Genomic DNA, 27,691 nt, shown 5'->3' on the forward strand with positions numbered 1-27,691 from the left:
TGGATCATTCTTCCCAAAGTGCATCACTTTGTATTTGTCCACATTAAGTTTCATCTGCCATTTGGATGCCCAGTCTTCCAGTTTCCTAAGATCTTCCTGCAGTTTTTCACTGTCCGCATGCGTTTTAATAACTTTGAACAGTTTAATGTCATCTGAAAATTTAATCACCTCACTTGTAGTTCCAATTTCCAGATCATTTATAAATAGGTTTAATAGAACCGGTCCAAGTATAGATCCTTGCAGCACACCACTATTTACCCTCCTCCATTGAGAAAAATGGCCATTTAACCCTACCCTCTGTTTTCTGTCCGATAACCAATTCTTAATCCACAATTCAATATTGCCTCCTATCCCATGACTTTAATTTTCTCAGGAGCCTCTCCTGAGGAACTTTGTCAAAAGCTTTCTGGAAATCTAGATACACTACATCAACTTGCTCGCCTTTATCCACATGTTTAGTCATACCTTTTAGTCTGATCTTTGGAAAATACATTAGCAGAATGGCTTTTTTCTTAGTTAATTCAGAATTTGTGTTCAAAGTATCCTCCTTCAACCTTGAAACATTCATGAAATTTTTGACACCACTGAGCTGTTGGTTTAATGAATTCTGGTGTTTCATTAATTAAAGAGCTCAACTGTTTTGTGAGTTTGATGCACTGGAGGAAAAATTAAGTACTCAGAAATATCTCAACCTTTCAGGCAGAAGTTTCTGCCACAGTAAGATGTTGGGGTGGTCCCTTTTTTTTCTGAACACCATGTATATTAGTAATAATAATAAATGATGCATATAAAAATCATATGCAAATCATGTTAAAAACCAAAAATAATATCAAAATTGGATTACTGCAATTCACTCTATAAGGGTAGCGCTCAAAAAGAAATTAGAAGATTTAAAAAAATACAAAATACTGCAATAAAAATAATTATAAAAAATAATTTTGATCTATCACGCCATTACTAAAGAATGCACATTGGCTCCCTATCAATCACAGAATTACATATAAACTGGCGCTAATCACATTTAACGTCCAAAAATTCAATGTCCCACTATTCCTAGATAGAGTAATTACCCCTTACAATCCGTTTCATACTCTACGATCAGAGGATAAAAACCTTCTAACAATTCAGTTCTTGAGAATAATTAACACCAGGCGCAATACGCATTTTTCAGTTACAGCTCCTCAAATTTGGAACCTATTACCAGCCCCGGTAAGGGAGGAAAAAACCCTTGATAAGTTTAAAGAGAAATTAAAAAGTTACCTATTTAGGAACACTTTTGAATAATTCATCTCTGTATTAGTAGGACATCGACTTTTACGAAAGCATTGTACCACCTACATTATTCCCTTATGTTTTTTCCCTTTTTTATTCTCTTTCCTATATTGATTGTAGTTCTCCCCTGTACCTCCCTCTCATTGCAGTAAGTCAATATCGTCCCAAAATTGTCTGTCTCCCCTTTTTTCTATTTTTTTATTATTGTACATTGTTTTGAATTTATGAAAAAGCGATTTTATCAAATTTTAAATAAACTTGGAAACTTGGAAAGGATCAGGTTATCACTCCTGTTGACTTCCGGTTACTGGCAGGGCTTCTCATTGCCTTATGACGTGTTTCCTGCCTCTTGCTGCAGGGCTGATCATTGTCACCATTTGGGTGATAGTGTTTCCCAACAACGACAAGCAGAAATACACCCTCAAGATCCCACATGATTGTCTACCGGAACAAGTTATCGCCGACGCCATTCGGAAGAAAACACGCAGCATGCACTTGTCCCCCGAGCAGCTGAAGCTCTGTGTGCAGGAGTACCAAGGAAAGTATATCCTGAAAGTGTGTGGCTGTGATGAGTACCTACTGGAGAAGTATCCATTCAGTCAGTACAAGGTGAGTAGAGAGGTGCATCCCCACTTTCTGAATTTCTTTCTGAATCACTAAGGAGGTGACAACATTGCAGACTATAAGAAAGTCAGGCTCATAGTAAGAACTTGAAAGACTTGGAAAAGGGCTCTATTCCCCCACCTGAGCTATGATTATTGGTCAGATATCATCCAGAGGACAATACAGAGAAATGAAATGGTGTGGCAGCCCGCCTTCTATCAGTAAGAGGAAACATCTTAATAAGACATTATCTCCTGCCACCGCGAGATCTGTCCTGAGATAAGAGCTGTGAACTCTTGTGAGACAAGTCCTGTGGCAGCAGAAGATGGTGGTTTATTAACGTGTCTCTTGCTCCTGATGGAGAGGGAAACAGCAAGTTAGTGCTGAAAAGCATCAGATGTTGAGAAAGGAGACAGGAGAACCCCTTTAGAGAGAGGCCATTGAGGAGATGGGAATGAGGATTGGGGAAAGAACATCAGGTGGGTGGAAATAAGAACTTGAGTATAGCTATAATTGACAGGTTCACCTATGACGTAGATTGATAAGTATTGGGTTAATATCCAACCACTGTGGTCAGGGTTTTTTTTAAAACGCTGGCTGTAGTGGTAAAAGGATATCCAGATTTTCAATGTCACTGTCTGGATATTGGCCAGTCTGAATATCCAGTTAAGGTGGTCAGCACTAGAAGTTATCCAGATAGCAGCAATATTCAAGTTTCTTTATTTTTAATATACCGTTTATCAAGTAAATGTCTAAATGGTTAACAATTAAATAAAATTTTTAAAAATAAAAAAAGTCTTAAATGAGATAAAATATCATATCTAAGGCTAAAAAAAAAAAAGGGGACACATTTACGCATTGACATACATGAGACAAGAGGGTAAATAGGAGAAGGAAAGTTAGTAAATACATCGAGATAGAAAATAAAAATAAAAGGAGGTAAATGGGAAAGGGGAATACATTAGGAAGGGGCTCACTTCAAAAGAAGCGTTTGATTGCCTAAGTAATTCTGAAAGAGATGAATTAACAAAGGAAGATTGGATTAAAGAGTGTAGGCATCTTTAACTAGAAAGGTCTTGAGTTTAGTTTTAAACTTTTCTAAGGAGGTTTCTAATCGGAGGTCTGTAGGAAGTGCATTCCACAGAGAGAGCAGTGACAGAAAAGATAGATTTATGGGTGATGTCATAAAAAAGTTCCCATATTTAAGGAATAGTGAGTAGATTTTGGTTGCTAGCTCGTAAAGTCCTGCTAGAAGCATATGGAATTAGAAGTTTATCAATAAAAGCTGGCTGGTGGGAGTTTTTTGTTTTGAAAGTAAGAAAGATTATTTTATATGTGAGACGATGCATGATGGGTAACCAGTGTGCTTGGCGGAGGAGAGGTGTTACGTGATCATATTTTTTTTCATGGTAGATTAATTTGACGGTCGTGTTTTGCAATAGTTGTAAGCGACGGATTTCTTTCTGGGTTATGCCTTGGTATAGGGCATTGCAGTAGTCTAAAGTCGAAATTACAAGTGAATGAATCAAGATGTTGATAGAAGAGGGATCAAGAAGAGAAAATAGAGCAGATGAGCCTTAATTTATGAAAACATTCTGCTATCTGGATAACTTAGGACAGTTCACTTTTACTTTGCTGCCGGGGATGCCAAGTCCCATGAGCCAAATAGATAGACGGCTGCTGCTCCCCACTGCTTGTTTTGCGGGCTAACTGATTAACTGTGCTGAATACTTGCAGTTATTGGCAATCCACTCTCCAGCTACTAAACGTCATGAATATTGAAGTGCTGACCAGTAAGTTTAGCAGCCAAATCAGGCCACATTAATAGCAGGTATATCTTTGGACCCTATTGACTTAGCTGGTTAAGTTAGTGCCAGCCCCCCCCCCCCCGCCCCCCATCCCAAATCTCTGGATGTTCAATACCGGTCACCGGAAATAGCCCAACATTGAATATCCAGGTTAAACCCCGACCATGAGACTTAGCCAGGCTGCCTCCCATGGTCTGAATATCAGCCCCAGTGCGCTTAACTGACTGTGCATAATTTTTAATAACTTGAATGAAGCACATTAAGTCATTCCCCCTTCCTTTCATTGCCTCCAAAAATGCTTCTACACAAGGTTGAGAAAAAATGTGCATTTTGTACAGTAATGCTAGCATTGAGTAATCAAAGCTCCCGTGTCCCCTGGTTTTATCTGCAGAAATGCCTTTGATTATTGTTCTTTGTGGAATCTCAGTGCTGGAAGGAGATAATAACTATGGACTTTTACTCCAGAAATTTGTCCAAACCTTTCTTAAAACCAGCTACGCTATCCGGTTTTACCACAATCTCTGGCAACACGTTCCACAGCTTAACTATTCTCTGAGCGAAAAAAAATATTTCCTCCTATTGCAGGGAAATACTTTTAAAACCAATAGGAGGAAATATTTTATCACTCGGAGGTTAGTTAAGCTCTGGATTGTGTTTCCAGAGGTTGTGGTAAAAGCGGATAGCGTAGCTGGTTTTAAGAAAGGTTTGGACAAATTCCTGGAGGAAAAGTCCATAGTCTGTTATTAAGATATGGGGGAAGCCTTTGCTTGTGCTGGATCGGAAGCATGGAATGTTGCTACTCTTTGGGTGTTGGCCATGTACTAGTGACCTGGATTGGCCACCATGAGAACGGGCTACTGGGCTTGATGGACCATTGGGCTGACCCAGTAAGGCTATTCGTACGTCCTTATGTTCTTACCACAGATCACAGGCAGTTGCAATGAACAGACTATATGCAGCAAACAATCATTTTCTACAGTACCGGTGTCTTATGTTGCTTTGTTTCTAAGTGAGATCTCTCGTGCTAACTTGCAGTATATCAGGAACTGTATTACCATTGGCCGGCTGCCTCACCTTATGCTGATGTCCAAAGAGAGTCTGTACGGCCAGCTGCCAGCCAACATCTTCATCATGCCCTCCTATGCTCGCCGCTCCGTGACCTCTTGCTATATGAATGGTGATGTCCCCACCAAATCTCTCTGGTCCATCAATAGTTTGCTACGCATCAGGATTCTCTGTGCTACCTATGTAAATGTGAACATTCGGGACATTGACAAGGTGAGTCTACATTTCCATCTGTAGAAGGGCAATGATAGCGTAGGCACAGGGGAAGGAAGGCAGAGAAGGGGCTTGGCACATCTGAGCAGTGGCGTAGTAAGGGGGGTGGGCAGAGGGTGGTCTGCCCCGGATGCCGTGTTGGTGAGGGTGCCAGCACCCTCCTCCTCTCTGCCCCCCGCCTCTTCCCACTCCTCCCTTCCCTCATGCCTCTAGTTGTTCACCGCCACGAGCGACAACTTTTAATGTGCTCCTCGCGACCGCGCTGTCTCCCCCGCTGACGTCGCTTCGGGGTGCCGCGCCTAGGGAGAGACGACAGGGTTGTGAGGAGCATGTTGAAGTTCTTGTTGCATGTGGCAGTGAACAACTAGAGGTGCGAGGAGCAAAAGGGTGGGGGGGAAGGGGCAAGGGGGCTGAGATGAGGGTGAGGAGGGGCGCCACACACCCTCGCTATGCCACTGCATCTGAGGATGATACTTGTGCTGATTAATGGGACTCTTATTATTACATGACTCTTGTCTTTTATGGTTAGGTCATCTGACTCTAGTTGATTATTGCCATTGGTTCCTGAGACCTTGTCTATGCTTTTACCTTATTACTAGTGATAGGGTGTAGTAAGGGGGAGCAGGAGGGGCAGTCCACCCCTGGCATGGTTTTGGTAGGGGCGCTGGCACCCATCCTCCTCTCTGCCCTCCCCCTGCCGCGCACGCATGTGCACCCCTTCCCTCGTACCTCTTTAATTTTCCCTGCGTGAGCAGCATCACGAACTTGCTGCCTGCGTTGGTGTCGCCTCTCTCTGATGTCACTTCCGGGCCCGCACCCAGGAAGTGACATCAGAGGGATAGCCTGCAAGACGCGGGAAGCGATTTCGTGAGGTTGCTCACATCTGGAAAATTAAAAAGGTACAGGGGAAGGGGGCATGCACATGGCAAAAGGGGGATCGGAAGGAGCGGGGGAGGGGGGACGGAGAAGAAGGCGGGGGAAAGACATGACCGCCCTGGGCGCCACTCATCCTCGCTATGCCACTGATAATTTACTGGTGAATGATTATTGCTCTTCACACATGACCTGTTTTCTAGATATATGTCCGGACAGGAATCTACCATGGAGGGGAGCCACTGTGTGATAATGTGAACACTCAGCGGGTTCCCTGCTCCAATCCCAGGTAACCACAGAGCCTTCAGTTGCTTTTCGTTCTTCCATTTTGCTGTAATATTTATAAGCAGTACAGTGGTACCTTGGATTACGAGCATAATCCGTTCCAGGAGCATGCTCGTAATCCAAAATGCTTATTTATCAAAACAAAGTTCCCCATAGAAAATAGTGGCAACAGCAACGATTCGTTCTAGAACCCGGGGTCTATACCTGTCAGGTGCTTGGGTGCTGCAGCGCCGTCTCCTCCGTCTGCCTCCTCCGTCGGTCATCTGAAGAAGAACCCCACAGTGCCACTTCGGAGGGGGGGGGATGCCAGCCGCCGGAGAACCCCACAGTGCCGCTTCAGAGGGATGCCTCCTCCATCTGCCGGCCAGCCTTCCACGTCGGATGCCCCCCGCATGCTGGAGAGCCCCCACCCGAGCCCAAGCAGCCGAGCGCCGCCCCACCCACACGCCGCGCACGACACGCACAACGCTGATGATTGACGCTGTGCGCATCACATGCAACGCGCAGGCGGGACCGCACCCGGCCGCGCAGCCCAGACAGAGGTCCTCCAACCTGCGGAAGGCACCCGATGTAGAAGGCTGGCCGGAAGACGGAAGAGGAATCCCCCGAAGCGGCGCTTCCTGGACTGTAAGTGCTCGTTGGTCGGGGCAGTGCTCAGTTTGCGAATCAAAAGTTTGCTGAGTGTTTTGCTCGTCTTGCAAAACACTCGCAAACCGGATTACTCGCAAACCGAGGTACCACTGTATTTGGATATGATCATGCAAAGATGGAAAAGAGCTGGAGCCTGATAGTTTAGCTTTTCTCTTATAATCACAGTGACTAAACATTGATTGTTTCCAGCTGAAGTAGACCTGGATAGTCATTGCTGGCCCCTATCTGGGTATTGGCGCTTAATATGCAGTTTGCCGCAAGTTGCATGGGTGTTACTGATATCTAATCTAGTCTGATTTAATATGCAATTTATTGATTACACCAGGACCAAAAAATGGCTCAAGGCAATTTACAGAACAGAAATGCTTACACAAATAAGGAGAATTTACAAAGACAAATATTAATAATAACTGTAACCATATCAAAATTAATTCCATATCAAAATTAATAAAGCAATATTCTAATTTTTACCAAAGTTTTCAGTTTTTTTTTAAACCCTACGTTTACCGGATAGTTATCCAGGTGCCACTGCTGAATTATCGGCACTGCCCAGGTGACTCTTGGCTCTGCCCTGACTCCATCCTGACACTAACCGAAGAGCACTGCAGTGGTCAGACAGGATGATGAGTGGCCTAGCATTGAAAATTGGCCTGTACGTTTCTCTGTATCTTCTTCACAGGTGGAATGAGTGGCTATCCTATGACATGTACCTTACAGACCTGCCCCGCGCTGCCCGCCTTTGCCTATCTATCTGCTCTGTGAAGGGCAGAAAAGGAGCCAAGGAGGTATGAGACTTTGTTCATAAGGATAGAGTAAGGAACAAAGAGAAAACCAAGTGAGCAAGTAAGCAGTGCAGTCTTCCTTCAGTTTTGGGTCCTCTCAGTGGCAGACTGCCCCGGGCGGGTTTTCCTGGACATCTGGTAACCCTAACTGAACCTCCAGCAGATGTTGAATCTCCTATTTTTACTAACTCTGATCTTCCAGATTTTACTGTTCCCTAGCTATCTTCTAATTTTTAATGCTCCCTCACCTCTAGTCCTTCATTCCTCCTGGCTGGCTCTGTGGGCCTACCTTGGGAACTATACCTTAAGGTAGGGTTACCAGCTGTCCAGATTTCCCCAGACATGTCCGGGGGGGTCTGGACGGCTTTTCAAAACCCTGCACTTTGTGGGTTCAAACCCTGCGCTGCTCCTTGTGACTCTGGGCAAGTCACTCAGTCCTCCATAGCCTCAGGTACGTTACATAGATTGTGAGCCCAGCAGGACAGATAGGGAAAATGCTTGAGTACCCGATTGTAAATCCGCTTAGATAACCTTGATAGGCAGTATATAAACACCTAACAAACTTGAAGCATAGCTATACTGGGCAAGTGGATTGTAAATAAGGCAGTCCTAACTTTGACCAATCAGCTATATGACTTGGGCCGTTATCCAGGATCAACGCTGGCTTTTACAAAGTTTCTTCTGCAGGCTGGTGAGTTAAATGCTCTGACACTAGAATTTCTATGAGCATAGGAGCAGTTACCCCATCGGTCCGCAGTAGAAACCTCTACCGTGGCTTTATAAAAAGAGCCCCTAAGTTAGCCATTGGCAGTAAGCATTTAAAAAAAGGATCACTGTCACTGGCTTAGCATTGATCACCTAATTTTTTTTGCTTCTGCTACGTCCCTTGAGAGGCGATTCCATGTGTCCAACATCCATTCCATAAAGAAATATTTTTGTCTTCTGATTTTGACAGGAGCACTGCCCCTTGGCATGGGGCAACATTAATCTTTTTGATTACAAGGACACACTGGTGGCTGGCAAGATGGCGCTGAACTTATGGCCAGTGCCCCATGGGCTTGAAGACCTGCTGAACCCCATTGGGGTGGGTGGATCCAATCCAAACAAGGTGGGTCAAGGAGTTCGGTCCGTCAGAAATGTCGCACTCAAATTAAAATGACTTTCGCCCAGTTCCCTTGGCCTCTCTCTAAGCCACATATATGCTCTAAGGACATGTCCGGGTTTTCCCAACATGGACCATTTTTCGACAGCACATGCCTTCATTGGGAGTCCAAACATCTAAATGTCACATGAAATATATATAAAGTTGTAATATTATCAGACATTTGGAAGAATACTCACAGTGGTGTGCAGCAAGGTAACATCTGAGAAATCAGCAATTGGAGATGAGTAGGTATCACTACAGGGCTTCTGTTCCTCTGTCCTTAACAGCAAACTACTTTCTGAATCTTTTTTATCCACAGTTTCCGGGTATTATAAAAAGTCTTTTCTTTTTGTAAGCAGATTAGGAATTCACTCTGAGTGCTGGGGACACATTTCTCTCCCTCCCTCTTTCATTTCTGTTTAGAGTCCATTCTTTCTCAAGTCACAAGTGGATCAAAACAAGGGGGGGAGGAATCACTCCATCACGGCTGGTAAACTTTAGCCTTTGTTGTTTTCTCTTCTCCTCTTCTCTGTTGTTCTTCTACAGTTAGGGAGGGGAAAGCGGAAGGCCTCCACCCATTATAGAATTTCACAGAACCACCCCACAGCCCCCTCACCCAAATAAATTGAAAATAAAGGTGAGAGAAAGAGCGTTATTGTATGCTGCTCTTAGTAGCTTGTAGCTTCATACTCGACGGCATGTTCCCCAGACTCTCCATCACCGGGGCACTGGTTTCCATAGTCTCTACTTCAAACACTGTTCCTTGGACTACAGTTGGTGAGAGCTCCTGACATCTTTCTGCTTTTTTCCCACGAGCATGATATGATTGTCAATCTAGCCAAGCTGGAATGTTAGCTCCACCTCCATTTCCCAGGAGCCTTCAGGAACCAAGGGATTCCTTACCTAGGGGAGGGGCCTGCTCCTCTGAATCTTGAATCCTTGTTCAGGGATCTTGAGTTGCCATGGCTTTGTCATGTTCCCTGGAATAATGTTGTCTATCATGAGATGGGGGATGTAAAAGCAGGAACCTCCTCCCTCTTTGCCTTTTGTGTCCCTCGCAACCTTGCAGATCTCATGGCTCATTCCTTGCCCTTTCCTGACCTCCTAGGGAATTGTGTTTGCTCACCATGTTTATATCCGGTAACGCTAGTATTTTATAAAAGAAATTAGGTACTTATTTTCCTTTATACTCATAAAATGTATGACTATTAATGACTCTATATAAGTACTCTGTTATAGAATTAGCCCTCTGGTAATTATTTCTGGTATGATCATGAAATAAGGTTTGTTTTAATTGCTGTATGCTGTCATTTGAGAGTTTTGATTGCATCTGAGTGTTTTATTGTAAATCAGTGAGAGCAGGTGTAATTGGATGAGCGTTGTGTAAAAATTTTCATAAATAAATACATTGCATTAAAATATTGTGAAGCTCGATAATGATTTGTCTGTTCTTTGGTTTCCTCAGGAAACTCCTTGCCTAGAGTTGGAGTTTAGCTGGTACACTCATGCCGTGAAATTCCCGGACACACCACAGATCGAGGAGCATGCCAACTGGAGTATGTCTCGAGAGCTGGGACTGAACTACTGCCTAGTGGGGCTGGTAAGGGGAGTGCGGGTCAGGATCTCCAGGAGTAGTTCATCCAACTAGCGATACCGTGCTGTCTTAAAGCATATGGGGACAGACCTAATATCTCAAAATGTATGTTTTGGAAGAAAAGTGTGAGGGAAGAGATATGATAGAAACATTTAGATACCTCTGTGTCATAAATGCACAGGAAGTGAATCTCTTTCATTTGAAAGGAAGCTCTGGAAGGAGAGGGCATTGGGTGAAGGTGAATAGACTTGGAAGTAACCCAAGGAAATTCATGGAACGGCCTCCCAGTGGAGTTGGTGGAGACAAAAACTATATCTGAATTCAAGCAAGCTTGGGACAAAAACATAGGATCTTTAAGATAGAAGAAGAGATAGTAGATGGCATGGGTGGACAATCTGGATAAGCCATATAGTCATTTTCATGTTAAGTTTTTCTCTGTTTTGCCCACTGTGCGTTGGGACCCCAAATGGGGTCATAAGCTAGGTAGGCTTTCCATAGGTACATCATTATTTTGTACATCTATGGGGATCACACAGTTTTATTTAGCTGCTATCATTAGTCATGACCACAAAAAGATTGACAAGCACCGCTATATTATCATCACCAGAAGGGCCTCACGCCTACTACTGCTTCTTCTAGTACTGTACTGCTTACAATTCCTGCTCTAATATTGTTCTGCTCCCAATAATGCCCTGTAGTGTTAGTGCTGGGACAGCATCTTTTGCGGTGAAATGGCATCACCCAATGCATGCATCCTTCATTATTCTTCTGCTCTTTCAACCTGTAGAGCAATCGCCTAGCTCGGGACAGCAGCCTGATTGAAAATGAGATGGAACAGTTGAGAAACATCTGTAACCGAGATCCCCTCTCAGAGATCACAGAGCAGGAAAAGGACTTTCTCTGGAGGCACAGGTAAGAATGGGTCCCCAGGCCTGATGATAGTATGTATGATGAAGAGGTAGAAACGTATTTGGACATCGATTGGCCCGCCTACTCCATAGGGCTTTAAACTAGGTAAGTTGGGGGAGGGTGCATACTTATATCCTAGAGCAGTAAGAAACCACCCTGAAGAGGCAAGTCGCACTCACACTACCAAGTCTAAGGTAAGTACCAATGATATCCACAATAATTCAGGGAGAAATATCACTGATAATTTAGGAGCCACACTAGCTCGTAAAGGAATCTCTTCACAGATATGGAGGGCTATGTATGTTAATGCACACAGCTTGGGCAATAAAATTCTAGCATTAGAGACTGAGATAACAAACGCCGATCTTGACGTGATAGCGATATCCGAAACCTGGTTCACGGAATCGCATGGGTGGGATATGGTTATACCAGGGTACAACCTACTTCGTTGCGACTGAGAGGGTAAATTGGGAGGAGGAGTAGCGCTATACACTAAGGAAAGCATCAAAACCACCAGAATCACAGATGTTAGATACACCGGGGAATCCCTCTGGGTGAACCTGGCCAGAGGGAATGAAAAATGCCTATACCTTGGGGTGATATATAGACCTCCCAGGCAACAGGAGGACAAAGACATGGAATTAATCGAGGACATAGAGAACATCACACTGCGCGGGGACACAGTAATGCTAGGAGACTTCAACATGCCAGATGCAGATTGGAACACACTCTCCGCGACTACGGGTAGCAGCAAAAGAATATTCTTTAGCACTCTCCAGACCAGTAGAGGTTAACTTTACGAATGGGTATATATCTAATCATGACCAGCAGGTGGAGACTGAAAACAAAACTTTGGGACAGTATATACTATCCTCCCTTCTCTATTTCCCTCAGTCTTCTTTCAGTCTCCAGCAGGTGTTGAGTGATCTGTACCCATCTCTCTTGGTAGGGCTGTTGGAATTTGTTTAGGGGTTTATTGTCCCTGTTTTTGGCCGGACGGAGCTTGGTCGGGCCCTGTTTGGGGGTTCGTCCGACCTCGGGGGTGTCAAACCCGGCGGGTCACGAGCGGGGTCCCTCCCCCCACTTCCTCCACCTCCCCACATTTTTTTAGAGGAGCCTCAGCAGTAAGCCTTGCCCCCTAAGTCAAGCAAGGCATATTGCTTCGAGAGCCTGTGGAGTCTGTTCTGTAAAAAAAAAAAAAAAAAAAAAAAAAATCCTGAGGTAGTGCTGGTCTGAAGGGTTGTTTCCCTTTAAGAAAACTGTATTTTACTGTATTTTTTCATGTAACCAGCACTTTTTTATAGCTAGGTCGCGTATGGAGCAATTGTGCCCTTCTCCGGGGGAGTAGGCCACAATTTTAGTCCAGCCGCGAGGCACTCGCGGCCGGCCTGAACTCGGCGGTTTGGGTCGGTGAGGTGGTGGAGCTCCGTCGGCAGCGGCTGCAGGCGCCCAGAGCTCCCCGCCGATGGTGCCTCGCGAGTCGGCTTGGAGCAGTGGGGAAGCCCGGTCTTCCACAACCGCCCACGGAGGGATTCCCCGAAGGATTCCCTCTCAGCTGATTTTTTGACAGCTGATGCCGACTTGCCTGTTTTAGCGGCTGAGACTGTTCAGTCTTCTCAGCCGCTACAGGCCATGGAGGGAGCATTTTTGGCGGGAACTTCGCCATTTTCTTTGTCTGGCCCCTCCATTTTGTCTGCAACCTCAGGTGACCTTCCCCCTGTATGGCGAACACAGGGGCAGGTTTCAGCTTGGACCCCTGCTGGGGCAGGGAGTCCCTGGGGACCCCCAGGGGTTTTTTTTGCCCCCAATTTATTTTCTTTCTTTGTGCGGACTTTTGGGGGTCCCACGTGCGCCTGGGGGGTTTCGGGGGGGGTTTCCCTCCACGCCCCCTATGGCTTTGCCTCCCTCTTTTCGTTTGGCGTCCCCTCTTCCTCCTCCCTCATCCAAGCGCCCGCGGGGGGGCTTGGATTGCGAATTGGTGGGCGGAGGAGCGTGTTGGCCTGGTTGAGGACCTGGCTGCTTTGGCGGGCTTCCAGGATCCTCTAGAGGGGACGCCTGTTGGCAGCGGGGCGGCGGGTTTCCCGTCTTCCAGAGCAGATGCGTCCGTGGTGCGCTTTTTATTCAGAGGGATGAGCTTTTAGACCTGTGTAGCAGGTCTCCTTGGTGCGGCATTTTTGCAGTGTCGCCGCCGGAGACCCCGCGTATGGGGGCCCCTCTGCTTCAGGGGGTCTGTCCTGTTTCCCGCTTTTTTCCTGTGCGTCAGGATTTGCGGGATTTTGTGTTGGCGCAGTGGCCTATGGGCGCAGTTTCGTTTGGTGTGCGCCTTGGCTCTTGGGTATCCCGTCCCGGAGGGAGGTGGGGCTACCTTAATTTCGCCAATGGGGAACGCGGTGGTCTCGGCACTTCCTAAGCGGCATACCGTGCCTGTTATGGACGGTTCTGCTCTTAGGGTCTCGGAGGAGCGTGCGTTAGAGACACTTCTTAAGTATGATTTTGATGTTTCTGCCTTTGGGGTCCAGGCGGCTATTTGTGGGGAGCTAGTCGCTCGCGCCGTGTTTCGGTGGGCTGAGCGTGTCCTGGATCGAGAGTCTGATGGCTGGTCTCTAGTGGATCAGGAGGTAGCGAAGATTGCGATGGCTGCCTCGTTCCTCTCAGCTGCTCTTTATGACTTGGTGCGGATTTCGGCTAAGTCTATGGCGTGGCCGCGCGGCGTGTTTTGTGGCTGCGCGCTTGGGCGGCGGATTCTGCGTCCAAAGCTAAGTTTACTAAAGTTCCCTTTAGGGGGTCTTTTTGTTTGGAGAGGAATTAGATGAGTTGATTCAGACTCTGACGGACTCGAAGGTGCCCCGTCTGCCTGAGGACCGTGCCCGCCCTGCGTCTGGGTGTGGGGCTGCCCGGGGGCGTTTGCGGGAATTTCGCAAGTAACGCCCGGGGCGTGGGGCTGCTTCTTTACCGGCTCAGGGTTTTTCCCGGGGTCGGTTCTTCCAGCGCATGCAGCCCTTTCGGGGGGCCCGTCGGGGGGCAGGGAATCCCTCCGCCGGTTCCCCCACTTCCCGTCCTGCGCAATGACTCCTTGCCGGCGCCCCCTTTGGTTCCGGTGGGGGCCCGGCTGCGCAATTTTTTCCCCAAATGGGCCGAGATCGCGTCCGATCAGTGGGTCCTTGAGGTGGTGCGGGACGGTTACGCTCTGGAGTTTACCCGCTCTCTGCCGGACCTTTTCCTCGCTTCTCCATGTCAGACTCCATGGAAGACGCAGGTTTTTCGTCAGACCTTCAGCGTTTGCTAGATCTCGAGGCAGTGGTGCCGGTGCCCCCTACGGAGTGGGGCACCGGCAGGTACTCCATTTATTTTGTGGTGGCCATAAAGGAGGGGACCTTTCGGCCCATCCTGGATTTGAAAGGGGTCAACAGAGCTCTCAAGATTCCGTCTTTCCGCATGGAAACGCTGCGGTCGGTCTTTCTGGCGGTTCAGCCGGGGGAGTTTCTTACGTCTCTCGATCTGACGGAGGCCTACTTGCAGGTTCCAATTCGGGCCTCTCATCAGCGCTTCCTTCGCTTTGCGATCTTGGGGCGGCACTTTCAGTTCTGTGCGCTTCCCTTTGGTCTGGCCACGGCTCCTCGGACGCTCACCACGGTAATGGTGGTCGTCGCGGCAGCCTTGCGGTCGGTGGGCATCCTGGTTCACCCCTACCTGGACGACTGGTTGATTCGGGCAAAGTCGTTGCAGGAGAGCTCCCGGGTTACGGCTCGGGTGGTGGTGTTTCTCCGGTCGCTGGGCTGGGTGGTCAACCTTTCCAAGAGTCGGTTGGTCCCGGCTCAGCGTCTGGAGTGCCTTGGGGTTATGTTCGACACCTCCTTGGGGAAGGTCTTCCTTCCAGAGGCCCGGGTGAGCAAATTGCAATCTCAGATTCGCCTGCTTTTGGCGTCCCGGGGTTCTCGGGCGCGAGATTTCCTCCAAGTCCTGGGGTCCATGGCGGCGTCCCTGGACGTGGTGAGGTGGGCGCGGGCCCACATGCGTCCTCTTCAGTATGCTCTGCTCCGGAGGTGGTCTCCCCGGAGGCAAGTTTTGGATGTTCCGGTTCCCCTGCGAGGCTTGGCGCGCTGCAGTCTGCGCTGGTGGCTCCGGACCCCTCACCTGGTTCAGGGGGTGGGTCTGGATCTCCCGCAGTGGACGGTGCTCCTTACGGATGCGAGTCTCCTCGGTTGGGGGGCTCAGTTTATGGGCCACTCAGCTCGGGGCACCTGGTCCGCGGAGGAGGCCTCCTGGTCGATCAACGTGTTGGAGACCAGAGCGGTCAGGCTGGCGCTGTTAGCTTTCCACTCCCTTTTGCTGGGCAAGTTGGTCAGAGTCCTGTCGGACATTGCCACGGCGGTGGCTTATGTCAATCGTCAGGGGGGCACCAAGAGCACTCCTGGGGCGCAGGAGGCGGCTCGGCTCATGGGTTGGGCGGAGTCCCATCTTCTGGACCTCTCGGCTTCTCATATAGCCGGGGTAGAAAATGTTCAGGCAGACTTCCTCAGTCGTCACTTCCTGGATCCAGGAGAGTGGTTTCTCGGCGCCGGAGCGTTTCGGTTGATAGTGCAAGCTTGGGGGCAGCCCCTGATGGACCTGATGGCCACGAGTGGCAACGCCAAAGTGCCCCGCTTCTTCAGTCGTCGCAGGGACGGGCTGGCCGAGGGTCTGGATGCTCTGGTCCAGCCTTGGCCAACGGAGGGGCTGTTGTATGTGTTCCCTCCTTGGCCGCTGGTGGGCAGAGTGCTTCTTCGCATTGTTCACCATCCGGGTTTGGTGGTGCTGGTGGCTCCGGATTGGCCTCGACGTCCGTGGTATGCGGATCTGGGGAGGCACCTGGTGGCGGTTCCTCTTCCTCTGCCTCTCTCGGACGACCTTCTGATGCAGGGTCCCATTCCCATGTTCGACCCGTCTCCCTTCTGTCTTACGGCATGGCTCTTGAAAGGGGTCGCCTTAGCAAGAAGGGATATTCAGACAAGGTGATCTCTACACTTTTGGGGTCCCGGAGGCTTTCTACCTCTCGGGCTTATGTGCGGGTTTGGTGTCTCTTTGAGGAATGGTGTCGGGCGCGGGGAGTGACCTCTTTTCGCGCTTCTCTGCCTAACATTCTAGAGTTCTTGCAGGATGGCCTGGATAGAGGCCTGGCTTGGTCTTCTCTCCGGGTTCATCTTGCGGCCCTGTCGGCCTTTCGAGGGTTGGTGTCAGGTCAGCGTTTATCGGCTCTTCCTGATGTGATTCGGTTTCTGCGGGCGGCCAAGTTGCTTAGGCCTCCCCTACGGCCCTCGGTTCCCTCTTGGGATCTTAATCGGGTTCTCTCTGTTTTGGTGCGCCCGCCTTTCGAGCCCTTGGACGACTGTTCTTTGAAGGACCTTACTTTGAAGGCGGTCTTTTTGGTGGCCATTTCTTCTGCTAGGCGTGTTTCTGAGCTGCAGGCTTTCTCTTGTAGGGCTTCCTTCTTGGAGTTTTCTAGGGAGCGGGTCGTCTTGCGGCCTGTTCCTTCCTTTCTGCCGAAGGTTGTTTCTCCTTTTCATGTCAATCAATCGGTGATTCTCCCGGTCTTGGGTGGTCGGGAGGGAGCAACGACAGCTGCGCAAGTTGGATGTCGGTCGGGTCCTTCGCTCTTATGTGCAGCGGACCCAGGAATTCCGGAAGTCCGATCATCTCTTTGTCCTCCTGGCTGGTCCTCGTCGGGGAGCTGGCGCTTCTAAGGCTACTATTGCGCGCTGGATCAAGGAGACGATTGCTTCCGCTTATCTTCTGAAACAGCAGCCTGTTCCAGAGTTTCTCAAGGCTCATTCCACTCGGGGTCAGGCGGCTTCTTGGGCTGAGTCGTCGCTCGTGCCTCCGGTGGATATTTGTAAGGCTGCGGTTTGGTCCTCCTTGCATTCATTTGTTAGACATTATCGGGTAGATGTTCAGGCGCGTCGGGACGCGGTGTTCGGTGAGCGTGTACTGGTATCGGCCCTTCGGGGGTCCCGCCCGTGAGAGGGACTGCTTTGGTACGTCCCATTCGTAAAGTTAACCTCTACTGGTCTGGAGAGTGCTAAAGAAGGAGAAATTAGGTTCTTACCTGCTAATTTACTTTCTTTTAGCTTCTCCAGACCAGTAGAGGTCCCCACCCTGTCTGTTGTTGTTGTTGTTGGGGCTGTTTTCGCGGGCAGTTTTTGTTTTTTGCTGCGGGTTCTAGTATTTTTCTAGGGCCGGGGAGATTTAAAGAACAGCGGCTGTGGCTCGGCTGGCTTAGCTGGCGAGCTGTGGGGACATTTTCCTTCGGGTATTTCTCCTCTGCATTTTCCAACAGCATTTGGGTATGTTATTTGTTACTCCTGTTCGGAGTATTGTTTTCTTCCTGTTTTCCAGTTCTTGGTTCTGCTTGGCTATTCGGCAGACTGAGGGAAATAGAGAAGGGAGGATAGTATATACTGTCCCAAAGTTTTGTTTTCAGTCTCCACCTGCTGGTCATGATTAGATATATACCCATTCGTAAAGTTAACCTCTACTGGTCTGGAGAAGCTAAAAGAAAGTAAATTAGCAGGTAAGAACCTAATTTCTCCTTAACCTCCATAAAGGGTGCACGTCTCAAGCAATTGGTATTGGAGCCCACCAGGGACCAGGCGTTACTAGACCTAGTTCTCACCAACGGAGATAGCGTCACGGAAGTCTCAGTAGGAGACACACTGGCCTCCAGCGACCATAATATGGTATGGCTCAACCTCAAGAAAGGTTTCCCTAAGACAAACACAGCAACAAGGGTTCTCAACTTTAGAGGCACAGACTTCAACCGCATGGGAGATTTTGTCCATCAGGAGCTATATAAACAAGCAATATCTGACAATGTGGAGGATATGTGGTCGTCTCTGAAGTCCATCCTACACGAAGCAACAGACCGATACATAAAGACAGTAAGTAAACGCAGGAGAAACAAAAGACCCCAATGGTTCAGTAAAGAAATTTCAGACCTAGTTAAACAGAAAAAAGACGCATTTATCACCTACAAACATTTAGGCAGAGATGGGGCGAAAGAGGACTATCTAGACAGATCTAAAGCTGTCAAAACAGCAGTCAGAGAAGCCAAACTCCGAATGGAGGAAAAGCTAGCACGGAAAATTAAGAAAGGGGATAAATCTTTCTTCAGCTATATTAGTGACAGGAAAAGAAACAAAGATGGGATAGTACGCCTGAAGCAATCGGATGGTAACTTTGCGGAATCAGATTCTGAGAAGGCAGAACTACTAAACAAATACTTCTGTTCAGTGTTCACCCGCGAAGTGCCGGGAGCTGGTCCACAGCTGCAGACGGGAGATAACCAGAAAGACCCGTTTCAAGATTTTGAATTTACGCCCAGTAGCGTCTATGATGAACTATCAAGACTCAAGGTAAACAAAGCAATGGGACCGGATAACCTACACCCCAGAATGCTCAGGGAGTTAAGGGAAGTCCTGGCAGAACCATTATTTGTTCTTTTCAATCTTTCCCTAAGCACAGGAAGGGTCCCCTTGGACTGGAAAACCGCCAACGTAATCCCACTCCACAAAAAGGGCTGCAGGACAGAGACAGCAAACTACAGACCAGTGAGTCTCACATCTATAGTGTGTAAACTCATGGAAACACTGATCAAACAGAATCTTGACACAATCCTAGACGAAGAAAAACTGCGTGATCCACACCAACACGGGTTCACCCAGGGCAGATCCTGCCAATCTAATCTGATTAGCTTTTTTGACTGGGTTACTAGACAACTGGACGCCGGAGAGTCACTGGACGTGGTATATTTGGACTTCAGTAAAGCATTTGATAGCGTCCCTCATCGAAGATTACTGAACAAGCTGAAATCGATAGGATTAGGAGACACTCTAACTACATGGGTTGAGGATTGGCTGAGCGGTAGACTTCAGAAGGTGGTGGTGAATGGTACCCCATCCGAAGCATCGGACGTGATCAGTGGAGTGCCGCAGGGCTCGGTCCTGGGCCCGATTCTATTTAACTTATTCATAAGAGATATGATGCAAGGACTTAGAGGAAGGGTATCACTGTTTGCCGACGATGCCAAACTTTGCAACATAGTAGGCAAAAGCTTATTACCTGATAATATGACACACGACCTACTGTTGCTGGAACAATGGTCAACTACTTGGCAGCTAGGCTTCAATGCTAAAAAATGCAAGATAATGCATCTGGGTAAGAGAAACCCGCGTAGAACTTATGTACTAAATGGTGAGACCTTGGTTAGGACCACGGCGGAACGCGACCTAGGGGTGATCATTAGTGAGGACATGAAGGTTGCCAATCAAGTGGAGAAGGCTTCCTCTAGGGCAAGACAAATGATGGGGTGTATCCGCAGAGGTTTCGTCAGCAGGAGACCTGAAGTTATGATGCCGTTGTACAGAGCCATGGTGAGGCCTCACTTGGAGTACTGTGTTCAGTTTTGGAGACCACACTACCGAAAGGACGTGCTGAGGATCGAGTCGGTTCAGCGAACGGCCACCAGGATGGTCTTGGGGCTCAAGGATCTCACGTATGAAGAAAGATTTAAAAAATTGCGGCTGTACTCACTTGAGGAAAGAAGAGAACGGGGAGATATGATTGAAACATATAAGTACATCACGGGACACATCGAGTCAGAAGATGATATCTTCTGGCTCATGGGACCCTCGACCACCAGAGGGCATCCGCTGAAAATCAGGGGAGGGAAGTTTCATGGCGACTCCAGGAAGTACTTCTTCACCGAAAGAGTAGTGGATCATTGGAACAGACTCCCACTCCAGGTGATAAAGGCCAGCAGCGTGACAGATTTTAAGAGAAAATGGGATACTCACGTGGGATCTTTAAGGGAGTAAATTCAGGGGAAGGGATACTTGGAATGGGCAGACTTGGTGGGCTATAGCCCTTTTCTGCTGCTTTTTTCTATGTTTCTATGTTTCTATGGTCTTACACGGTGGTGTAGCGAGGGTAAGTGGTGCCCCTCCCTGCCCTCTCCTCTGCCCTCCCCCCCCCACTGCTTACACGTCCCTTTCCCTTCTCCTGTACCTTTTTAATTTTCCAGTTGAGAGCATCAGCCCAAACCTGCTGCCTGTATCATGTTGGCTATCCCTCTGACGTCATTTCCTAGGTGCGGGGCCCGGATGTGATGTCAGAGAGAGGTGACACTGACACGGGCAGCAAGTTTGTAATGCTGCTTGGGCAGAAAAAATTAAAGAGGTATGAGGGAAGGGGTGCGGAGAGGAGGATGGGTGTCTGTGCCCTTTAGAAAGACTGCACCCTGCACCCCTCTAACTACACCAGTGGTTTTACACCTAGTGTGTTTCTTTTTCAGGCATTACTGTATCAACATTCCTGAAACACTGCCCAAGCTTTTACTGTCGGTAAAGTGGAACTCTCGAGATGAAGTGACACAGGTAATGTGTCCTGTATTCAAGTTTTGATAAAACTTGTTATACCGCCTAGAGCAGGGGTGTCCAATGTCGGTCCTCGAGGGCCGCAATCCAGTCGGGTTTTCAGGATTTCCCCAATGAATATGCATGAGATCTATTTGCATGAATAGATCTCATACATATTCATTGGGGAAATCCTGAAAACCCGACTGGATTGCGGCCCTCGAGGACCGACATTGGACACCCCTGGCCTAGAGTAACTGTTAGGCGGTATACAATAATAAAATTATAAAACATGGAAAACAAATATTAACACTTACAGTTCGGACAGACACAATATGATTTATGTTAATTACTTTTGATTACAAGAGGTTAGAGGAGAGAACTATAGTTTTAAATAGGAAAGAGAGACATTTAAAGTTAATACACTAGGGAAGGGGAGAATTCCGTTTGTGTAGAAGATATGGAAAAGGAAAGAAACTCATAGCTCAAATGTATCCTTGAATAAGGTCTTCGGGTTCGATTTAAATTTATCCATAGAAGTTTCTTTGCAGAGATAAGAGAGGATGGAGCTCCATAATTGTGGGGCTGTGACTGGGAATATGGAAGAGCGTGTAGTAGTGTCATAAATTATTTGTTGTGGTGTGGGTATTACTAAAAGGTTCTGATTTTGCGATCTGGCTTCCCCTGGCTCTCATCTCTGTCACCCCCACTCTTGCATAAATGTACCATCTACCGGCACTGGTTTAACCATTAGACAGACTAGATCTTCTAGGGCAGGGGTAGGCAATTCCGGTCCTTGAGAGCCGGAGCCAGGTCAGGTTTTCAGGATAGCCACAATAAATATGCATGAGATAGATTTGCATCTCAAGGAGGCAGTGCATGCCAATCCATCTAATACATATTCATGGTGGAGATCCTGAAAACCTGACCTGGCTCCGGCTTTCGAGGACTGGAATTGCCTACTCCTATTCTAGGGTGACAGCTCTTAGGGCAGTGGTCTCCAACTTTTGCCATGTAAAGGGCTGCAAAGTGGATACAAGAAAGCTCGGGGGTCCACCAACAGATCTAGGGCTTCTAGGTTCATAAATGTAATTGTAATGCCAATTATGATTCTACAAGCATTCCACCATCCAACATCATGCAGGCAAGTGCAAGCAATGAGGGTTCACACAACATAGCCACTGCTTTCAATTGCTGCCTGTCAGCCCGCCTTGGTGCAAAGTACCACAGACCCTTTCTCTAATTTTCAAACCTAGGGTTCTGTCTGGAAAATCCCGACCCCTAGACCCGACCCTAGGCCCTCCCAGTCCCACCCATCCCAGCCCTGTCATTCCCTCAATCCTGCCCGAGCCCCACCTCCAATCCCGCCCTAACCCCCGCTACCTGTTCTCATCGGGCAGCACATCTGCACATGCATGGATGCCCTCCTGCACGAAGGAAAGCTTTTCAAAACCCGGACAAAATGCCGGATTATGAAAAGCTGTCCGGACCCCTGGACATGTCTGGTAACCCTATTCAAACCTATCAAGCCAATATTAAAATGTAATTCCCCGTTGCTTAGATGTTTGGTAGCTGAACTGGAGCAAAGGTGCATTGTTGGAAGGTTTTGCCGCTATTGCGGGTAGAGAAAAGACCCTATGAAGCTCAGTTGGGGCATGTATGACTGCGTGGTCATGTTGACATGCATGTCCAGGGAGAGACTATATGGGCACTCGTGACCCACAGAGCTTTATGGGGCCTTCTGTCTACCCTCAGTAGTGGCAGGGGGGTCGCTGGATATGTGGGCCACAGAAATGGACTACGGGGGCCACATGAGGCCTTGGAGCCAGGAAAGAGCAGCTCCAGTCAAAGCAAAATGCTATTATTTCGTTTATATAACCATCAGGACCTATCAGTACATACTTTTACAGTTGTATGCATTTTCAAAGGATAATTTTAGGACTGGTGGTTTTGATGTGATCATAATAGTTAAGCTTAGTTGTTAAAATCTTAAGGGCCTAAAAGTCAATCGAGGAGGCACAAGGTGGAAGGTTCATTGACTACAGGGACGGACAACCTTGGTCCAATCAGATTTTCAGGATTTCTCCAAGAAAAATGCTTGAGATCTATTAGCATGTTCTGCCTCCATTATGTGCAGCTAAGTGGCGGTCCTTAAGGACCAAGATTGCCCACCCCTGATCTAAGGTGTCAAATACACATTCACCAGCCCTGTCATCTACTGATTAAACCTAAGCCTTTACTGCTCCTGCTCTCGCACAGATGTACTGCCTCCTGAGGGAATGGCCTCTGATTAAACCTGAGCTTTCCCTGGAGCTGTTGGACTGTAATTTCCCTGACCCCATGGTTCGAGAATTCGCTCTCAAATGCCTGGTGAAGGGTTTAACGGATGATAAACTCTCACAGTACCTTATCCAGCTCGTTCAGGTAACTGCATTGTGTTATCAGTGTTTCCCTTCCTCCCCTAATAATTTGGATATGCTTGACTTTTCCTCAGGTTGGGGATGTAAACATGCCATTGTTTTTTTGTGGTCTTCTTAAGACCTGACCTCAAATATCCTGGGCTCTTCCCCCTTCAGTGGCATAGTAAAGGGGGCGGACCGCCCTGGATGCCTTGTTGATGGGCATGCCAGCACCCTTCCTCCTCTCTAACCCCCCCACACGCCTTTTCCCATTTCTCCCTTCCATGCGTGCGCCCCCTTCCCTTCTCCCATACCTCTATTGGTTGTTGTTCTTGGTGCCCAAGTTCAAGTTTTAAATATGAGCATATTTGGGAGGGTTTGCTGAACTCCAACCCAGATTTGGGGTGTAAATGTGGCTACATAACTGGCTGAGTTCATTCACTTTCTTATCCTAACGGCAGGAGTTATTGGGGTTAAGGGTGGATGGGAGGTGTCATACGGAGCTTGTGGGAGTAAGACATGGTTGTATTTTTGTGGCATCTTCCTCTTCCTCATGCCAACCCAGGTATGCTGAGTTTCTCTCTAAACTTGTGGTGTAGACATTGGTGTGGTTTATTTGCCATCTCTTTCCTGTCCATCCTCCTGACCCCAGTGTCCTCTGTCTCTTCTCAGGTCCTAAAATATGAACAGTATCTGGATAACATCTTGGCACGCTTCCTGATCAAGAAGGCTCTGACCAATCAGAGGATAGGACACTTCTTCTTCTGGCATTTAAAGTGAGTGGGAAGAGTTGATAGGAGGACATTATATTTTGGCACTGGTGGAGAATGAATCTTCTCCCCAAAAATATAATTACTGAATCATACCCAAGAGTAAGACAGTGGTGATATCCTAATCAATTTACTTCCTTTTCCTCTTTGCTGTTGGAGTAGAAGATGAAGATCATTGCTGGCTTGCACATCTCACTGTGCTCTGAATAATTGTACATGACATTTTGAGCTGTCTTAAAAAACCACCTCGTTATTCTAGCCTACACGGGCAAGTCAGTTGGGCACTGATGCTAACATTCCTAGGTTATTTTTTTGCTCCTTTATTTCTTCTTTTTTTCTTTCTTCTTTTCTTTCCTATTACAGAGTAAGGCAAAAAAAAAAAGTAATCCCCTGGAGTTTTTGCCATTTTCTCAACAACCGCTTTGAATTTCAATTAAAAATTTTACATGTTTATTTAGACATGATACTTACATATTTACATATTACATAAACAACATTTAATTATCGTAAGCTATATTGATGTTACTGATGTTTTAACATTATTACCTAGCGATCTTTGCACATTAAAAAGTCTGAGCTAAAAGACAGTAAAATAACTAAACTAAACTAAACCTTAAGTTTGTATACCACATCAACTCCATAAAGAGAGCTCGGCACGGTTTACAAGTAATTCAATAAATGAGGGAAGGACACAATAAGAAATTAGAAATTATGAAGAGGATAGCTAGCTTTACATTTTAAATAGATAGCTTTACGTTTTGGAGAAAAGCCAGGTTTTCAGATGCTTTTGGAATAATTGGAATGAGCCTAGGTTCCGCAGCGGGGCAGGGAGGTTATTCCAAATCTCTGTGAATTTGAAGAAAAGGGATTTCCCTAATTTACCTGCATACATGACGCCTTTTAACGAATGATTCAATTAATGGTATGTTAAAATTTTGTACTCTCTGTGAATGCTCAAAGTCTCCATCTTCTCTCTGTAGGTTTTAAATTTAAGAGCCAAGCCTAAGTTTTGAGTAAAACTAAGGCAAAACAAATGGGGAAAGCAGAGGCCTTCAGTTGACTGGTCCTTTTACAGGCTGTCCCCGTGCTTCCTTGAGTTCGGCGACTGTTTGTGACTTTGGGTGGAGCTTGTGGTAAACCTCCAACATTGCTCCCCAGACAAAAGTCTACAACACTGTAACTTTATTTTTAAACTTTCTTTCTTTCTTATATTATATAATTAGGCCTGCACAAATTAACATGTCTGGCAAATATCACCAGTAATAGTACACCAAATAATAATTTTCACACTAGTAAAATAATACAGTAGGAAACAAAAATTCTTTAGCACTCTCCAGACCAGTAGAGGTTAACTTTACGAATGGGTATATATCTAATCATGACCAGCAGGTGGAGACTGAAAACAAAACTTTGGGACAGTATATACTATCCTCCCTTCTCTATTTCCCTCAGTCTTCTTTCAGTCTCCAGCAGGTGTTGAGTGATCTGTACCCATCTCTCTTGGTAGGGCTGTTGGAATTTGTTTAGGGGTTTATTGTCCCTGTTTTTGGCCGGACGGAGCTTGGTCGGGCCCTGTTTGGGGGTCCGTCCGACCTCGGGGGTGTCAAACCCGGCGGGTCACGAGCGGGGTCCCTCCCCCCACTTCCTCCACCTCCCCACATTTTTTTAGAGGAGCCTCAGCAGTAAGCCTTGCCCCCTAAGTCAAGCAAGGCATATTGCTTCGAGAGCCTGTGGAGTCTGTTCTGTAAAAAAATAAAATAAAAAAAAAAAAAATCCTGAGGTAGTGCTGGTCTGAAGGGTTGTTTCCCTTTAAGAAAACTGTATTTTACTGTATTTTTTCATGTAACCGGCACTTTTTTTTTATAGCTAGGTCGCGTATGGAGCTATTGTGCCCTTCTCCGGGGGAGTAGGACACAATTGAGTCCAGCCGCGAGGCACTCGCGGCCGGCCTGAACTCGGCGGTTTGGGTCGGTGAGGTGGTGGAGCTCCGTCGGCAGCGGCTGCAGGCGCCCAGAGCTCCCCGCCGATGGTGCCTCGCGAGTCGGCTTGGAGCAGTGGGGAAGCCCGGTCTTCCACAACCGCCCACGGAGGGATTCCCCGAAGGATTCCCTCTCAGCTGATTTTTTGACAGCTGATGCCGACTTGCCTGTCTTAGCGGCTGAGACTGTTCAGTCTTCTCAGCCTCTACAGGCCACGGAGGGAGCATTTTTGGCGGGAACTTCGCCATTTTCTTTGTCTGGCCCCTCCATTTTGTCTGCAACCTCAGGTGACCTTCCCCCTGTATGGCGAACACAGGGGCAGGTTTCAGCATGGACCCCTGCTGGGGCAGGGAGTCCCTGGGGACCCCCAGGGGTTTTTTGCCCCCAATTTATTTTCTTTCTTTGTGCGGACTTTTGGGGGTCCCACGTGCGCCTGGGGGGTTTCGGGGGGGGTTTCCCTCCGCGCCCCCTATGGCTTTGCCTCCCTCTTTTCGTTTGGCGTCCCCTCTTCCTCCTCCCTCATCCAAGCGCCCGCGGGGGGGCTTGGATTGCGAATTGGTGGGCGGAGGAGCGTGTTGGCCTGGTTGAGGACCTGGCTGCTTTGGCGGGCTTCCAGGATCCTCTAGAGGGGACGCCTGTTGGCAATGTTGTCTTCCAGAGCAGATGCGTCCGTGGTGCGCTTTTTATTCAGAGGGATGAGCTTTTAGACCTGTGTAGCAGGTCTCCTTGGTGCTGCATTTTTGCAGTGGCGCCGCCGGAGACCCCGCGTATGGGGGCCCCTCTGCTTCAGGGGGTCTGTCCTGTTTCCCGCTCTTTTCCTGTGCGTCAGGATTTGAGGGATTTTGGGTTGGCGCAGTGGCCTATGGGCGCAGTTTCGTTTGGTGTGCACCTTGGCTCTTGGGTATCCCGTCCCGGAGGGAGGTAGGGCTACCTTAATTTCGCCAATTAGGAACGCGGTGGTCTCGGCACTTCCTAAGCGGCATACCGTGCCTGTTATGGACGGTTCTGCTCTTAGGGTCTCGGAGGCGCGTGCGTTAGAGACACTTCTTAAGTATGATTTTGATGTCTCTGCCTTTGGGGTCCAGGCGGCTGTTTGTGGGGAGCTAGTCGCTCGCGCCGTGTTTCGGTGGGCTGAGCGTGTCCTGGATCGGGAGTCTGATGACTGGTCTCTAGTGGATCAGGAGGTAGCGAAGATTGCGATGGCTGCCTCGTTCCTCTCAGATGCTCTTTATGACTTGGTGCGGTTTTCGGCTAAGTCTATGGCGTGGCCGCGCGGCGTATTTTGTGGCTGCGCGCTTGGGCGGCGGATTCTGCGTCCAAAGCTAAGTTTACTAAAGTTCCCTTTAGGGGGACTTTTTGTTTGGAGAGGAATTAGATGAGTTGATTCAGACTCTGACGGACTCGAAGGTGCCCCGTCTGCCTGAGGACCGTGCCCGCCCTGCGTCTAGGTGTGGGGCTGCCCGGGGGCGTTTGCGGGAATTTCGCAAGTATCGCCCAGGGCGTGGGGCTGCTTCTTTCCCGGCTCAGGGTTTTTCCCGGGGTCGGTTCTTCCAGCGCATGCAGCCCTTTCGGGGGGCCCGTCGGGGGGCAGGGAATCCCTCCGCCGGTTCCCCCGCTTCCCGTCCTGCGCAATGACTCCTTGCCGGCGCCCCCTTTGGTTCCGGTGGGGGCCCGGCTGCGCAAATTTTTCCCCAAATGGGCCGAGATCGCGTCCGATCAGTGGGTCCTTGAGGTGGTGTGGGACGGTTACGCTCTGGAGTTTACCCGCTCTCTGCCGGACCTTTTCCTCGCTTCTCCATGTCAGACTCCATGGAAGACGCAGGCTTTTCGTCAGACCCTTCAGCGTTTGCTAGATCTCGAGGCAATGGTGCCGGTGTCCCCTACGGAGTGGGGCACCGGCAGGTACTCCATTTACTTTGTGGTGGCCATAAAGGAGGGGACCTTTCGGCCCATCCTGG

At 48.1% G+C, this 27,691-nt stretch overlaps 1 protein-coding gene across 10 annotated transcripts in view; it reads left to right on the top strand.

Moving 5' to 3' along the window:
- LOC117350584 (phosphatidylinositol 4,5-bisphosphate 3-kinase catalytic subunit alpha isoform-like) overlaps positions 1 to 27,691 on the top strand; it is a 75,756-nt gene that overhangs the window by 17,141 nt on the left and 30,924 nt on the right. For all 10 annotated transcript variants that reach the window (XM_033924943.1, XM_033924939.1, XM_033924942.1 and 7 more), the window contains exons 5-14: positions 1,631 to 1,881; positions 4,719 to 4,961; positions 6,038 to 6,123; positions 7,450 to 7,555; positions 8,508 to 8,660; positions 10,162 to 10,296; positions 11,078 to 11,202; positions 20,525 to 20,606; positions 22,845 to 23,009; positions 23,657 to 23,760. In XM_033924943.1, coding sequence (XP_033780834.1) covers positions 1,631 to 1,881; positions 4,719 to 4,961; positions 6,038 to 6,123; positions 7,450 to 7,555; positions 8,508 to 8,660; positions 10,162 to 10,296; positions 11,078 to 11,202; positions 20,525 to 20,606; positions 22,845 to 23,009; positions 23,657 to 23,760 — 1,450 coding nt within the window. The remainder of the gene's footprint in view (positions 1 to 1,630; positions 1,882 to 4,718; positions 4,962 to 6,037; positions 6,124 to 7,449; positions 7,556 to 8,507; positions 8,661 to 10,161; positions 10,297 to 11,077; positions 11,203 to 20,524; positions 20,607 to 22,844; positions 23,010 to 23,656; positions 23,761 to 27,691) is intronic.

Source organism: Geotrypetes seraphini, chromosome 16 (assembly GCF_902459505.1).
Source record: "Geotrypetes seraphini chromosome 16, aGeoSer1.1, whole genome shotgun sequence".
Lineage (NCBI taxonomy): Eukaryota > Metazoa > Chordata > Amphibia > Gymnophiona > Dermophiidae > Geotrypetes > Geotrypetes seraphini.